At 39.6% G+C, this 17911-nt stretch overlaps 1 protein-coding gene across 1 annotated transcript in view; it reads right to left on the bottom strand.

Moving 5' to 3' along the window:
- The window catches only part of LOC131989124 (xylosyltransferase 1-like), a 130455-nt gene extending 113814 nt beyond the window's left edge, over positions 1-16641 (bottom strand). Inside the window, exon 1 of the mRNA XM_059354351.1 lies at positions 16354-16641. Coding sequence (XP_059210334.1) covers positions 16354-16641 — 288 coding nt within the window. The remainder of the gene's footprint in view (positions 1-16353) is intronic.
- Positions 16642-17911: the final 1270 nt, after the last annotated feature.

The raw sequence follows: 17911 nt of genomic DNA, 5'->3' as shown, positions 1-17911 counted from the left end.
ACAGGAACACAAACTGTGTGATCAGATAAAATTAACAAAGTGACCAGATATTTGATGCCAAGCTACAGTACTTAGCAGTTGGTAAAATATTCTGTCGTAATGACACATTTTGGTAGATGCAGCCCCAAAAAAGGCACTTTGGTTCAAAATCCGTGCCATTAACTAAATTGGAAAAGCCTTTCACACAATTTTATACACATTTCTCTGCATTTATGATGGTTATTATAGAATTGGCCCCAAACTTCCCTTCAATTTTGAGCATCGGCCCCTCTGAAATGTTATCCAGATGTGCATAATAGACAAATAAAGACCCAGCAAAAGCAAGTGTCCATCAGTGTGAATAATTAAACCAGTGGAGAGGAGATCTGGGATTATTGGGCAGATTCCCTCAACCGTCCTCTTCAGAGTAATCCTGAACCAGAGCTCCTATTTGGAGATGCTTGATAAAACCAGCTTGATCAGTGTCTTGGCGTAAGCTTACCTCTAAATCCTAAACTTCACCAACCGAGGGGAAAATTACAGACCTGATCCCTGTATGCGTGGAGGCCATTTGGACTCAGGTTAGTTTCCAAGAAACGTCTCCAACCACACAGTGTCTGCCAGCCGGGCCCGAGCTACACTAACAAGCCTTCAAACCAAACCGGGTTCCCCTGAGGATTACGCCGGGATTTGAGTCGACGTCGGATTTGTAGAAGGGATGAGACGTTTATCTTTTCTTTTTTCCCCCCAAACATTTCTTCCTCCAGCTTTCTTCTGTCTTGCATATCTGTCTCTCTTTCTCTGCCTGTCTCTATCTCTCTTTCTTTCTTTCTCCTCTCACTTTCTCTCTTAATCACAGATAGAGACAAGTCTTCTGGGCTGTTGGCATTCAGCTCCAGTAGTGAGAAGAAGAAGAAAAAAAAAAGGGAGGAGGAGGAGGAAGAAGAAAAGCGCCGCTGTCAGTTCCTCTCCTCTTGCTCCACAGGAGTGGAAGGACAAAAGCTTTCCCTGACAGGCCGGATCGCCCCTATCTCTACCCAGCCGACATGTCATCACCCTGTGTCCTCGCCATACTGCCACGTACTCTTTTCTGCTTCTGTCACAAACTCCCCTGTCTTATTAGAATTACACAATGCATGGGGATTAGTGTATGGTGTGTTGAGGAGGAGATAGCAAGGCAGTGGCTCATGCTCAGTGTCATTAGTCTGTGTGGGTGTGATTACATGTTCATGTGCATTTGGGTGTTACATGTGGATCAGCGTGTTGCATGTCAATGTGTTGCGGCACTGCAGCGATTTCAGAGAAGTGGGCAATCTGCCGTATGCTTCCCCAACGACAAGGCTGTCAAGTGTGTTTCACTGTGATGTGACCATTATGGTTGAGAGACAAACACACTCCCTACTGTCTAATGATCCCCTAAAGAAGTCTATTCACCGTGAATGCTGCAGGGGCTACAATAAAGATTCTATAGATGTAGTACGCACTGTGATAAAAGCTGAAACATCTGCAACATAAAAGATATATGCCTGCCGCTGCAACCGATCCCGCCTGATGAGAATGCACTAGTGCAGCTTCTCATTATTGGCAGCTTATACCAGTAGTTCTCAACCTTTTTCAGTCGCGACCCCCAATTTAACATGCATGTTGTCAGCGACCCCCGCTCACTGAACACAATCTCACACGCACAGTTCAGATCACCCAAAAAAGAAACAAAATGACCAAAAAAAGTAAACAAAATGACCAAAAAAGACACAAATTGACCACAAAATGATAAAAAAGACACAAATTGACAAAAAAAAGACACAAAATGACCAGAAAAGACACAAAATGACTAAAAAGAGACACAAAATGACAAAAAAAAGACACAAAATGACCAAAAAAAGACACAAATTGACCAAAAAAAGACACAAAATGAGGAAAAAAGACACAAATTGACCAAAAAAGACACAAAATGACCAAAAAAAGACACAAAATGAAGACAGAAATTGACCACAAAATGACCTAAAAAGACACAAAAGGAAAAACACATTGACACATGAACACTTTAACAGAGTGGAGACAGAACTGACTTCCAAAATGATTTGGCGACCCCCAGAAATCATCTTGCGACCCCAATTGGGGTCCCGACCCCAAGGTTGAGAATAGCTGGCTTACACCATGAAGACAAATTTCATGTTCATGTTCCATCGTTGAAAAACACGTGATCCTCTCTACAAATTTTGTGCGTCTTAATCAATAAAAGACTACATTTTTATCAACTTTTTTCACATCGGTTGGCTTTAAATATGAATTAGTGTTAGCAGAAGTATTTCAGCTGCAATAATAATTTTCATAATGCTTCCATTGGGAAAGAGATATCTAAAAATCTGCAAGTATATATATGTATTTTTTTACATTACAACTCCCACAAAATCATGTCAAATTTGCTTCATTGGGTGGGCCAGTCAGACTTTTTGGCTTGACACACCACTGAGCAACTTTCATATGAATGAACAGGGCCCTGCCAATGCTGTATCCAGTTCTTTTTATACATGGGAGTAAATGGAGCTACAATACATTGTTTGTATCATTATTGATTGGTCAAAAAGACCTCATAAAGGGGCTACAATAAAGATTCTACAGATATAGTACGCACTGTGATAAAAGCTGAAACATAAACAACATAAAAGATATATGCCTGCAACCGATCTCTCTGATGAGAATGCACTAGTGCAGCTTCTCATTATGTGCCACCTCTCAGCTTGGCAGCTTACAACATGAGGACAAATTTCATGTTCATGTTCCATCATTGAAAACCACATGATCCTCTCTAAAATACAAATCACGACAGATTTTGTGTGTCTTAATCAATAAAAGACTACATTTTTAACAACTGTTCGCACCTCGGTTGGCTATAAATATGAATTAGTGTTAACAGAAGTATTTCAGCTGCAATAATTCTCAATTTTCATGCTAATGAGGGATCATTAAATTTAGAAAAATGATTTTTTTTAATGGAAATGAAGTTTGAAACTCAAAATTAGAAATTAAACTGAACCGTTTGAAACTAAAATCTGCCTTTTAATGTTGATTTACAAGCATCTGAAAGCTCCTCATTAAGGGGACATATTAAAGTAATTTTCAGGTTCATACTTTTGGGTTGCTACTTCAACATTAAATGCTTTATTGCTAAAATTAAAAAAATAATAATTTCTCATACTGTCTGTCTGAGTATACCTGTGTTCACCCTCTGTCTGAAACACTCCGTTTTAGTACCTGTCTCTTTAAGAGCCCCCCCAGCCGGGAAATGACCGCAACACCACTGTGGCGGCATTTTTTTATCAATATAGAGTATAATCATGGCATCACAACTTTACAGAAGTCCTGGCGGCTCATTTTAAGGCACAGTTTCTGAACACTGTCTGTGCATTCACAGTATTTCTACAGCATCTAGGCTTGCTTTATGATCAAATCTCACATTTTACAATATAGGACCTTTAAAGAGATACTCCACAAGTTTATTATTATACTTCCATAGAGGTGAGGGACTTATGAAAGACAGCTTTCAAAAAAAAGTAATCCAAATCTGTGCAGCAGAGATCGAGATACTGACTTTCAGTCAGTAGTATGTATCAAGGTCCCCAAAAAGCTGGATCCTACATTTCCCATAATGCAACTGGGGTTCATTCATTTGACCCTCTGTGGCTTTAAAACAGTCACACCTCCAGTTTGTAACAAAGGCTCTCTGAGTTTCGAGTCTCCAAACTCAAACTAAAATAACCCTGATGACATCACTATGACATCATCAGGGTTATTTCTTCAGGCTTGAAAAAGCCGCTGCAGAGCAGAAGAAGACATTGTATGAGTAATAAACTGGTCATGTGGGAAATCCGTGTTCTCCTTTGAGAATTTTTCAACAACATTAAATATTCATGATTAAAAAGCACCAAAGTTAAAGTCTACAAAAAAAGGTAAATCGAATGAAAATTTCTGCTTCTGCAGGACTCTGTGTGTATGTGTGTGTGTGTGTGTGTGTGTGTGTGTGTGTGTGTGTGTGTGCGTGTGTGTGATCTGACAGTGTTGGCAAACAGTCCCACAACTCTCATCAACCTTTGATTTAAATATGGCTGCACAGAAATACATGACAACATCCCCACCCACTTTAAACCAGTAAAAAGAACGCATAACAACACAGATCCAGAAAATGATGTGAAATATCCAAAACTGTTTGAACTTTGTCACTTTACTTTGTGTTATGTCAAAAACTGTTGCTCATAATGAGACGCTGATTAAGGGCCTGTTTTTTTCTTCAGTTCAGATTAGGATCTGAGACACATGCTATGTCCCTGGGCTTAATAATAAAAAGCTGATCACACGCTACTCTGGCTCTAAGCTTTGAGAAGCTTTTTTTCATTATTTCTTTGTATTGAAAATTGTGCCCAATTTCACATCCAATCTGAAACTCCAGTGGCTTACAGAAAGTAAAACCAGTAGGTGTTCACACATTCACAGACTGAATCTTTAAATCTGCACAAAGAAAGAAAGAACAAGCGATAGATCCAACTTTAAAGTCTACAATAATCCGATTAAAATTCTACAAGTACAGTGAATTTACAAAAGTGTCCTTTGACTTTACATTTTTTACAAAAAAAAAAAAAAATCTCTCTCTTTTTAATGAGCAGTTCAATGTGATTATCATTCAAGCAGAGTGTCTTACAGCAGTTGGCACTGATCTCCGTTTATAAAATACAGTAGATCTATTTAAAGGGATAACCCTGAAAATACTAAACAGCAAGGGAGTTGAGCCATTGACCCAATAACCCCTCCATATGGTGACGGTCTAGTCCAAACCTGCGTGTGTGTGTGTGTGTGTGTGCAGCCTTTTAGCTCTGCGCTAAATATCAACATGGATTCCCGACTTGAGATAAAACTAATTCAGCTCCCCACCAGCCTCGGCTCCCTATCTCCCTCTCTCTCTCTCTCTCTGTCTCTCTCTCTGTCTCTCTCTCAGGGCTGTCTGCTAAGCCTCTTACCTATGGGATTATTGGCAACGCTAGGTATTATATAGCTTCATTCATCTGGATGATGCGTTATTAATGTGTTGGGGAATGAAACCATCTGTAACGGCGGCAGAGGATGATGGGAGGATGAGGAGAAGATTGGGGGGGGGGGGGGGGGGGGTGTCTCAGAGGCAGGAGAGACGGCTGGGCTGGAGTTGTGTTGATGATGATGATGATGATGATGATGTGTGTGTGTGTGTGTGTGGGGTCTACAACTCTAATTGGTGGTAATGGCGAGGTTTGTTTGAATAGGCTTGACAGGAGAGAGATGAACGGCACTTATGATCTTTGATTTTGCAGTTTTACAGATGAGGCATACAAAGGCATCACGCTGAGCACAAAGACCACAGACACACAGGCACGTACACAATCTGACTGAGGAGAAAAGGAAGTAAATTGTGTGTCTGTTAAGCCCCTCTCAGACATGCACATTACTTTGTAAATGTACTGACAAAAAAGACCCTGAGTTGATTTTCTCCCTTCCTCGTCCCTCTCAGACATCTGGAAGATTTCCATGTTCATATGACTGGTGGATTAGTGGGATTGAGACAAATTCACCAGTGGTGGAAAGTAACTAAGTAAATTTACTCAAGTACTGTACTTAAGTACAGTTTTGAGGAACTTGTACTTTACTTGAGTATTTCCATTTTATGTCACTTTTTACTTGTACTTCATTTCATTTTTGGGCAACTCTTGTACTTTTTACTCCACTACATTTAGCTGCCAGCTTTAGTTACTTTAGTTACTTTTCAGGTCGAGATTTAACATAAAACATAATAGATTTAAAATTTGTACTAATTAAACCACACAAAGGTATATTAAGTAGTTAAAATTAGCCCTACCTTGACAACAGTAAATTTAAAGCTTACATAAATGCATCAAAAATAATAATACAATAATATATTTGGACAATCTGAGTGAGTCCATTCTGCATTGCCAATACTTTTACTTTTGATACTTTAAGTACATTTTGATGCTGATACTTTTGTACTTTTACTTCAGTAAGTTTTGAATGCAGGACTTTTTACTTGTAGTGGAGTAATTTCACAGTGTGGTATTAGTACTTTTACTTGAGTAAGGGATCTGAATACTTCTTCCACCACTGAAATTCACCTATGGGAGGATTTGGATATGCCGTGACCAAGGTTATTATAGTTAACGAAAACTAACGAAATAACGAAAACTAGAATTGAAAAAACATTTTTGTTAACTGAAATAAAATAAAAAAAACGATAACTAACTTAAACTGCATTTTGTGGTTACAAAACTAACTAAAACTAACTAAAATTATAGTGAAAATGTCCTTCGTTTTCGTCTTTGTCAACTTTTTTAATACGTAAACCTTTTGGTTGATATGAAATCTATTTCATCTATCTGGTTTTATGACTTAATAAACTTATTAGGGCTGAGAAGGATAAGACAAAGGAAATAAAGGCAACATTTGTTGTGACTTTATTGAATCTCGCACCCAACAAATACCCCATTACAAAAAAACAAAAACTAACACTAAAACTGATAAAAAACTAAACTAAAACAAAGCATTTTCCCAAAAAATTAAAACAAATTAAAACTAGCAAACTCACTCTAAAAACTCATTAAAACTAACTGAATTTGAAAACAAAAATTGACAACGAAATTAACACTTAACTAATGAAAAATCCAAAATAACCTTGGCCATGACCCAACTGTCTTCACATTGGTATGTTTAAAAATCAAAGAGTTCTTTAGACAGAGAGAATTAACCCCTTTGTACAAACATTTATGTTGATTTATCACTTTATTTTGTCCCTATCTGCTTTGGGCTTTTAGGTATCAACTAAATAACCCAGTACCATGTTGTTCTGAAAGTTATCCAGGAATACAATACCTACATTCAACCCTTTTTGTTCCCACATCTGTAAAACATTACTATTTCTATGGCTTTGATGCAGCCAATCAGTGCAAACATGCATTGGCCCACTAAACTCTGCAGCTACAACCCATACAGTCTGTAGTGCGGTGAACTCAAGCGTGGTGTGTTTTGCTGAGTCGGCAGTCCATCATGCCTGAATGTCATCAAATTGCTTGAAATGTCTATTCTACACGCCTGTGCATTAAATTCGGAAGGATTATTTCAGTTACATGATAAAAGAAACTCATTAAAGATGCAGAAAACTTCAAGGTGTCTGCTGCACCCTGTTCAAAAAGCCAATAGAGTCTTTGACACCAACTTTGTCTTCTCATTAGGGCTGGGCGATATATCGATATTAAAATATATCAATATATTTTTAAATGTGATATGGAATTAGACCATATCGCATATCAATATAGCGCTTTTTCTCTTTTTGATATAAAAATTCTGCCCTTACTAGTGTCATAATTAGTTCTTTTGTAATGTTCGTTATTCTTTTCTCTTTTCAGCTACTCCGATCACCGATTTTTAAAAAGCCTGACCTGCCGATTCCGATTTTGGCGAACAAATAAAGAAAATCACAATGTCTGATGTAGTTAATAAAATATTGAACTTAAAATCGAGCGTGCTCTGAAGTACGCGTACGTGCAGACGGTAGATAAGATCGATAGATAAGATCGATAGATAAGATCGGTTTGACGTAAAAGAATCGGCCGATCGCAGATCCCGTAAAATTAAAGAAATCGGCCGGCCGATCGATCAGTGCACCCCTTTGACTGAACATTTGCTCTCACTTTGCAATAAAAATATCAGGATATATATCGTATATAAAGATATTCAGTCTAAATATATCGGGATACAACTTTTGGTCCATATCGCCCAGCCCTACTTCTCGTCAAGAGGACATTGTTGCTACTGTCAATTACTTCATCTAAGATTAATGGTTACAAGGCTAAATCCCATCAGAAAGAGAGGCCAAATGGTGGAATTACAAATTCCTGATTCCTTAGGGCCCACAAAGACTTTTTTTTCCATAATGCTTCCATTGGGAAAGAGATATCAAAAAATCTGCATGTATATATATATATCTATTTTTTTTTACGTTACAACTCCCAGTCATGTTTTTTGGCTCCACACACCACTGAATAACTTTCATACGAATGAACAGGGCCCTGCCTACACCGTATCCAGTTATTTTTATACATCCATGGGAGAAAATGGAGATACAATACATTGCTTGTATCATTATTGATTAGTCAAAAAGACCTCATAAAGTTAAAAACTCTTGTCAGAATTTCACAGAGTGATATCTTCAAACTGCTTGTTTTGCCCAAGCAATAGCAAAAAAAAACCCAGAATATTTAATTTAGAGTTATATAAAGCAGAGAAAATACTCCTCAGATTCCAGTAGCTGGAACCAATTGTTGCTGATTAATTTTCTGTTGATCAAATATAGTGGGAACCCACTGGAAGATGAGTTGGCAAAAATGACATTAAGAAAAGAGAAGTGTTACATAAACAATTTGCTTTCAAATGATTCTCAATCCACTGCAGTCTTGTGAATGTGACCTCAGAATTATGTCATTCAAATTACATAATTTGACAAAAAGGAAATGTCTCCGTAGCAACAAGCATCAAAAACTGTCAAGTAGTGAGTGCTCGGGCAAAGCTGTCGTCTTACTCTCTAACAGGACACATTTTAAACCCGTTCTTCATCACTGCACTATTTTTCAAGCTTTATTTATGTAGAATACTGTACAAACTGTGCAAAAATGTTAAACCCTCAACACACACTGTTTGCTATTAACTTGATGATGCATTTATCCATTTGCCCTATTAAATATAATACGATAATGGAACTTGCTCTACTCTCATCTCCGAAGCAAGAGTCAACATACTTGGCAGGACTGTGTGAGTCATGCCAGCGTGTTTTCTGCTCCCGAGTGTATTAGCAGTATTTTCTAACATCCTGACACTTGTTGAATAGATAAATGGCTATTCCCCCTTTACACAAAAAGAGACAGGGGAGGACAGAGAGAGAGAGGAGAGAGAGAGAGAGTAAATGGATTACATGAATACCAAACTGAAGAGGCCTGCAGTACTTTCAGCACCTGTGCTAGAAGGAGTGTTTCACAGGTCGGTGTCCGTGTTGTGATGTTTGAGCTGCTATGGCTACCTGAACTTTCAGTCTGTAAACTAAACATAGTCTGAAGTTTTAGGATTCCATAGTGATAGTTTGAACCTGGTCTCACAGGAATCCGTGAAATAGCCACGGATTCGCTTAACTCAAAATCCGTGGAATAGCCACGGAATCGCTCAAATTTCCGTGAAACTGACACGGATTTCGCTACAATGCAAGTTAATGACAGTCATATCCCGTGGCTATTCCAACATACAAAGTGATTATGTACATTCACTGAGTGAATATTTAGAAAATAAAACATATATTTCTCGCTAGAAATGTGATCAAAATCCATTTTTATGCAGAGACTAAGTCAAAATATTGATTTTTTCACTAAAAATGAGAGAACTGTCCGCCATATTTTTTGTTCTGACCGCCGGGACCTTGAAAGTCACGTGACTTGGAACAAACCAATAGGAAAAAATATCCATGGAACCATGGTCATTAACTTGCATTGTAGTGAAATCCGTGTCAGTTTCACGGAAATTTGAGTGATTCCGTGGCTATTCCACGGATTTTGATTTAAGCAAATCCGTGGCTATTTCACGGATTACTGTGAGACCATGTTGGATAGTTCTGACACGGATTTCGCTACAATGCATGTTAATGACAGTCATATCCCGTGGCTATTGGTTTGTTCCAAGTCACGTGACTTTCAAGGTCCCAGCGGTCAGAACAAAAAACATGGCGGACAGTTCTCTAATTTTTAGTGAAAAATCAATATTTTGACTTAGTTTCTGCATAAAAATGGATTTTGATCACATTTCTAGCGAGAAATATATGTTTTATTTTCTAAATATTCACTTAGTGAATGTACATAATCACTTTGTATGTTGGAATAGCCACGGGATATGACTGTCATTAACTTGCATTGTAGCGAAATCCGTGTCAGTTTCACGTAAATTTGAGTGATTCCGTGGCTATTTCACGGATTTTGAGTTAAGCGAATCCGTGGCTATTTCACGGATTCCTGTGAGACCAGGTTGGATAGTTTGCATACGAGTGGGCTCAACTCAGTGAAATAACATGACAGGATTCTAACTGTATACTGCATTATGCTAATAATAATAATAATAATAATAATAATAATAATGTTTTCCCGCTGTGGGTTTTTGAAGAAGGTTGGTGTCATGTATACAAATTACACTCCAACATCAAAGTGTCGAGGGTTTTCGATGCATCTCTTTCAAGTCTGAGGTGCCTACTTCCTCCCTCAGATCTGAATATGTTCCATCTCTCTCTGAGATTAACGGCGCTTGAATAAGAAGCTCTCTGTTTGCAAAATCACAACGACAGATGGATGGACTGATGGGCAGCCTGTACTTTACTTTTCCCTCATTACAGGTTTTACTGAGTAACACTTTATTGATGTAATGATTGGGACGTTTGAAATTTAAAATCACACAGTGCATCTTCTGGGTGTCTCTAGACTGTAATTATGTATGTTCAAAGGTCTGTTTAAAGCAGAATGGCTCACACTCCAAGACGATTTACTTTCGGGGAGTGCCAATTTAACTGCCAATTACCACTGCTAAAGTGGCTTTGCTATGATACAAAAACCAACACGGACAGTGACTGGCACATGGAACACACTACACTGCCAGGAACGAATGTGAAACATGTGGGAAAGGTGAGAAAGGTGGTTTTGTTACCAAGTGATGAAAGACTTTCAAGATAAAGGAAACTAAGACGGTACACCACACAATAGCACTACAGAACATATTAGTAGGAATGTAATGGTACACAAAAGTCACAGTTTGGTGTGCGTTCAGAATAAAACTCAAATACATGAAGATATTATTGTTTTTTCATTTGTTATGGACAGACAGTTTTGGGAGTGTCAAAGACAATATTCTCTTGATGGTGCCGCAGGTAACTTTTTCCCCAATGGCCAATTTGGTAAATTACTTTTATGTGGTAAACTGTTAGAACACTGAGCAAACACTTTGCCAAAGGCAACTGGCCACAACAGGCTAAAAGGGAAAAAGATTGGAAGCTCTCTATGTTATGAAACTGAAAATAAAAAATATAAAGTAAAATAAAACAAAGTAGTGAAGCCAACATATAGTCCTAGTCTTATACACCAGCTATTCTCAACCTCGGGGTCGGGACCCCAATTGGGGTCTGTCTCAACTGTGTTCATGTGTCAATGTGTTTTAATCTTTTTGGTCACTTAATGTTTTTTTTTTTCTCCTTTTGTGTCTTTTTAGGTCATTTTGTGGTCAATTTATGTCTTTTTTTGGTCATTTTGTGTCTTTTTTTGGTCATTTTGTGTCTTTTTTGGTCAATTTGTGTCTTTTTTTCTCCTTTTGTGTCTTTTTAGGTCATTTTGTGGTCAATTTGTGTCTTTTTTGGTCATTTTGTGTCTTTTTTGGTCATTTTGTGTCTCTTTTTGGTCATTTTGTGTCTCTTTTTAGTCATTTTGTGTCTTTTTTTGGTCATTTTGTGTCTCTTTTTAGTCATTTTGTGTCTTTATTTGGTCATTTTGTTTCTTTTTTGGGTGATCTAAACTGTGCGTGTGAGATTGTGTTCAGTGAGCGGGGGTCGCTGACAACATGCATGTTAAATTGGGGGTCGCGACTCAAAAAGGTTGAGAACTACTGTTATACACAATTCTCTCTCAATTGGTAACAGTTGGTTTAAAAATGTACTATCAATCTATTCCTAGTTTGAATGATTCAGAACTGAACTTGCATTTCAGAAGGTGGCCTGGAATGCCCTGCTTAGCCTGCTGCCCCCGCGACCCGGCTCTGGATGAATGCTCCCTCATTTAACTCTTTGTTTGTTGGTGTTGTGAGTAGGGCTGGGCGATATGGACCGAAAGTCATATCCTGATATATTTAGGCTGAATACTGATATACGATATATATCGTGATATTTTTATTGCAAAGTGAGAGCAAATGTTCAGTCAAAGTTAAAGCCAAATATGCCATTTCACAAGTAGTTTTATTGAAACCGTTTATTTAAGTGAACATAAATACTGTATAACAGGAGAACCTTTTTTTCAAATCAAAGCTCCATAAAGTGCACATTTAAATAAAATAGCCTCTGAAATAAAAAATTTAAATAAAAATCTTTTTCCGAAATAAATATATTTATATGAGAAAAGAATAACGAACACTACAAAAGAACTAAATAAGACAAACCCTAGAACAGCATTTATATATAAAGTAATAAAAACATTTAAAAATATATCCATATATCGCCCAGCCCTATTTGTGAGTGATTTTCTAATTTATTCCGTTTTACTTCACCAAAGCGAACAACAACAGCCTAATCTTTGTGCGGGCAGCAGGGTAAATAACACGACAGGTAAGAGTGACAGTTAATTTTCTGAAAGCCCCTTATATATATTCATATATATATGTCTATAGATAGATATATCTATATACACACAATTGTTCATTATTTCATATATATATGCATTAATATAGCTTTTTATCATACTGATATGTTAATAACATAATACTAACTATCCAAGTCAAATTGATCTGTTAAGGGATAGGACTAGATACGTTTTTTTACTTCCTCCTGCCCCCTTTCGAGCATGTAGAAAGTGTCTGTTTTTTTTTATTTTTTTGCTCTTTTGTATTGTTTTTTATTTATTCATCTATTAATATTCAAACTTGTTTGTTTTTTTTATTGCTTGCATGTTCGAAATAAAGATCAATCAATCAATCAATATAATGTATATATAAAGTACAGAACACAACGTGCTGTGTAACTGTAAATTTAGATTTCGGACAAATCGGCACAAACTGAATACACGATTTCTTGTGGGGAAAAGGAGACTGGACTGCGAGTGTGTAACTATAAATGTGTATGTGGGTGTGCTCGTGTGGAGCTGCTTCCCTGTACATACAGAACATCTTTTTAGGGTGTTTGTGTGAGTCAGCACTGTGATCATGGACACAGGGGGATGAATCATGTTGTGGTTGTGGTGGTGGTTGGAGATCAGACTGGTAGCAACAATGGATTTCAGCAAAGCTCCTAAATGCAAAACATATGCACAGTGCATTGTTCCTTGTACTGTACGTAATTAACATTTAAACGACAATCTCAGCGTGACTGAAGTGTTTCCAAAGTTATTTCACTTCCAATGGCTTGAATGTTCATTCAGACGGTCTCCGCCAAACATCTAAGAGCTCATTTACTCTCATTAAATCCTGACAAACAGCTTCAAAGACTTTGATTGTGGTTAATATAAGTTGCCACCACTATATGAGAATAAGTGTTTCATAAGAATCTGGCACTACTTATGGTCACATATGGGGAAAAACCATAAAAAAACACTTTTTGCTTCTCCAAATTCAGTTTCCCTCCAACAAACATCTTCTGTCTTTCTCAAACTATTCAAGTGAAATATCTGCTGGCACTGTTTCTTTGCATCTGCAGCGAGCCACTGTGGGAAAATAACTGTGGTGATGATCGTTAAAATAAAATATAATGTATGAAGTGTTGTGGTTGAGCTTGTCATGTATGTATTATCACTGTACTGTGGAAGCATGAAGAAAAAACTGAGGTAAACGTGCAACGTCTCAAATGGAGTGTAATCTTTGCCGAAGGAAACCATTATGAAAACTCAGTGCGACGGAAAAAGTGTACATCAGAGGTAATGTTACATGTAATGCCATGACTAACAGGGAAACTCTTTACAGCATGTGTGAGCTGGACACCCACTGGGCACGTGGGGATCATGACAGTATATGACTACCGTCGGCAGATGGAAAGAAACCGCTGACGACCAGATGTGAAGCTGGGAGCCAGACGCTTTTCAAAGCTTTACTCGGTCTCCTGCTGCTAGTAGGTTGGTTTTAATTCTGGCACATTAACAGTTTTTCACACCCCGTCCCCAGGACCGCCTTAATAAGCACCTATTAATAATAATTGTGATGCCATCTCCTGTAATAAACTGATGTCAAGCAAAACAAGACAGACTAATTAATAAGTGTAGGACTTTCTGATGTGAAATCTGCAACAGGTAGCCAAACACTCACAGCTAACGTAATGTCATTCATGTGCTTAAATCCGGATACAGAAGACAAGCGCAGAGAAAACAAGCTGTGTTGTCTGTGAGAAAAAAAAAAACATCTGCGCTCTCTTGCAGCATTTCCCCCAAGAGACACAACAGGAGACCACTAATGACAACTGTAGCCCCTGCCTGCTGGGATGACGCATCCAAAGCTATGCATAATGTTTCCATCCAACACAAGTTATTACATAGAAATTCTGCTATTGTCATACTGTAGCTTCTGGCTAATTCTATTCTGGATCAAAGTGCTGCTGTCCCCTCTCTCAGGCGTGGTGCCTCATATAGCATCAGTTGGCGCTTATGCGTCACCCCAAGGCTGGACATCTCTGCCTTGCCAACACACACACACACACACACACACACACACACACACACAGAGAGAGAGAAACCACCACCCACAAGGGGAGAAAGAATGAAAAAATGCTGTGATTAACCAGTTGAGGGAATGCATGTGGCCCAGGGCGACCAGTTGAATGTTAGGAGTCCAGGGGCCACGGAGCTGCAGAGCTGGTTGACAGTGTGACAGGCAGGCAGCGGGCGAGCTGACTGGCTGGTGGACTGACTGGCATACAGGCTGTGTGAAAAACCTCGAGGTGATGGGGGATGAAAGCCCTTCTTTAAAAGGTCACGGGAGCACATCCACTGTGTGTTTTACAGGGAAACACATTTGGACAAACCGGTGTTGACGCAGCGTGAATAGGTTCTGACACACCGGCTCCTGTTATGTCCCCGCATTACTAATTCATGCACAGTCTTGTAGGAATATTGCACTAATTCCATGCAACAAATAATAACGATACCCTAAAGTGGTATAATGTAAACTCACTAATGAGTCCCGGCAGGACTATTACAGGGATATTACAGTGATATTTCTTTAGAGGATTCTACAACTGTCGGGAGTCAAATTTACTCCGTCCTTAGCGTGACTTTGTGCCGTGGAGATGCCGGCAGGTGGGACAGGCAGTCCTAGCAGATGAAGCGAGTGAGTCATTGTAAAATCTGCGGAGGAGACAGATGATACAGTGCACGGCTCCGAGTGACTGACTGAGCGCAGAGGGCCACAGTGTATCACACTACATCAAAGCCGGTTATCTACTGGTTGCATGGTGGCTGAGGACTACTTGAATGGCTGGCAGCTTGGTGAAGGGAAAACGCTGCACACTTGCCAGGAACAACTGCGTCCAATTTCTTTAGGGCAGACTAAGTGCTTGAGAGACCATGCGAGCAAAGACGCTCAATTTTGGAGAATTTAATTGCAGAGATCAGGTTTTGAAAATTAATCACATACTGTGCAGAGGCACTGTACAAACACAGGACCTGCTCGGTGTGTAGCCTCCAGGGCACGGGGGGGAACAGTCAGTGGAGTCTACACATTTTTATTTTTTCGGGAGCCAATTCTTAATTTCTCAATGAGCAAAGCGTGGCATTATCTCCTCTCAATGCACACAGAACGGACACAGCTCCAGTCTTTAACTCAATTTGTTCATTATGCAGGGTTTGTTCAGTATGTTTGCTTTGGCTCAACAATCCCATCTATCTTGACCTTTGTGTGTCATGCTGCCACTAGCAATAAAAAACGTTTGTGTTGTCGCAAACAACAGATGACTCTAATCTTTGTGCACTCATCAAAAACAACTCAGCAAATTAGGTTATGTTTCAATTTGGCCTCGCTCAGACAGTGCTGCTGAGCCATGCAGCTACTGTATTTGACTTAAAATGCCAAATAGACCGTGACAGGTATGGGCTACAACCCAGTCTGTGACTCTGCTGTTCAGGCACCCCCCCCCCCCCCCCCCCCCTCAGCTACTATCTTATGGAGGGATTTGCCCTGTTGTGCTATCATTCTGCCCTGGAGTGAACTACATGCTGAGTTCAGATTTCAGCTTTGGCATTTTAAACTGGAGTCATTCAAACGGCGCAATGTGGCTCCTGTCCTCGGCAAGCATTCAGCTGAGGATGCTGGGAGTAAAAAAAAAAAAAAAAAAAAAAGGACTCTCTTGCATCTGTCTTGTTTCCTATCATTTCCCTACGAGGCAGCGTCCGTTCAAGACAGTGACAACAGTCAAACATTCATTCATTCGGAGGCCCGGCCGTGTTCTTGTCTCCCCGAAAGCGCAAACTGGAGATGTTTTGACCTGCCTGCCAATCGCTCCGGGGCTTCATCCCCGGCGAGACAGTCTCTTTTTAGCGGGGTTATGATATGAATACATCGGCAGCGCCTCTGTCTTACCGGCTGCTGTATGTGTCGAGACGTCCCTTTCCCAGGCGGGGGAAGATGCTGCCGCTGCCGCTGCTGGACCCCGTGCTGGAAATAGTCGCTGCCAGCGGCTGCTTTGTTGCCCGCGACCCGGTCCCTCTTCTCCCGCACGTTGGAGCCTCCGTTTTCCCTGTCTTCGCCGGAGTCGAGGCTGCTGAAGTTCCACACAATCAGCGTCTGCACCAGCAGCACCGTGAGGGCTGCGATCAGGGCGGACCGCGACCGGCGGGCCAACCTGCGAGCGCACAAGCCGCCAACCATCTTCGCACCGGGCTGCACGGAGCTGGAGGACCGTCTGTGGCTCTGCGCAGCGCGACGGGAGGAAGGAGTGGAAGTATAGAGGGAGGACGAGGAGGAGGAGGAGGAGGTGGTGGTGGTGGTGGTGAGGGAGGAGGAGGAGGAGGAGGAGGAGGAGGGAGCGAGGCTGAGCTTTATGGTCGCGGAGGCGAGGGGGAGCATGGAGAAGGAGAGGCACAGGGCCACCGTGTGGTGAAACTCGGCGAGAGGATGTTTGTGGTGCTCCGGGCTGCTGGACGACTCCCTGCCTGCTCTCTGAGAGGAGTCAGAGGGATCCAATAGCGACCGATTTGTGTCCAATTTGCATTGGTTAATATTAGGCTCGGGCTATGTATCGATATTATATCGATATCAGGATATGAGGCTTGTAGAACCTGATAATGGGTAACGCTTTATATTAAGGTCCTTGTAATAACCATTAATTAACAAGTAATAAGGCCCTTGTAAGCCCTTACAAGATGCTTATTAACATCATTGTGTGTTTATAAGCTTATATAAGTGTGAATAATGGCATTACAAACACCCATGACCCACCCATTATGTCTTTGCCATGTCTTTATTAATCTTATTTTGTTTGCTTATTGATATTAAAATATACTTTATTGCTCATCTATTATAAGTTAACTAGATAGATAGATAGATAGATAGATAGATAGATAGATTACTTTATTCATCCCCGAAGGGAAATTCGGTTGTCACAGCAGTCCGGTATTCAAGTACAATCAAATACAATAGAATAAAATACTAGTATATAGAATACTAGTGCAAAAATATAAAATATTACTATAAGTTAACTATGCTTTTTGCAACTACCGGATCTAAAGCGAGAACAATGCCTTATTACTTGTTAATTAATGGTTATTAAGGACCTTATTATAAAGTGTTACCTGATACTGTAATACATTCCCGATAATGTAATAACCCAGATAATGTAATGAAAATCTGCACTTGAGTCCATTGAAAATGTAATAAAACCTGATAATGTAATAACTTCCCGATAATGTAATAAAGTGCATTTCCCAATAATGTAATACACTTTTTACCAATAATGTAATAAAGTATAACACCAAGCACCTTTAGATTTCAAGAAGCTGTTGAATGCATTCGTGTGTCGTCATGGATACCTCGTTGGTGAAAAATGGATGAACGGGTCAAAAGTTAATAAACATTCAACTTTGACCTGTTGGTGGCGCTAGAGCTCTTGAGCTAGAGTTGATACACAGTATCACCACTT

Source organism: Centropristis striata, chromosome 1, assembly GCF_030273125.1.
Source record: "Centropristis striata isolate RG_2023a ecotype Rhode Island chromosome 1, C.striata_1.0, whole genome shotgun sequence".
Lineage (NCBI taxonomy): Eukaryota > Metazoa > Chordata > Actinopteri > Perciformes > Serranidae > Centropristis > Centropristis striata.
The sequence above is the reverse complement of the archived record's forward strand: the minus strand, read 5'-3'. Positions and strand labels throughout refer to the sequence as shown.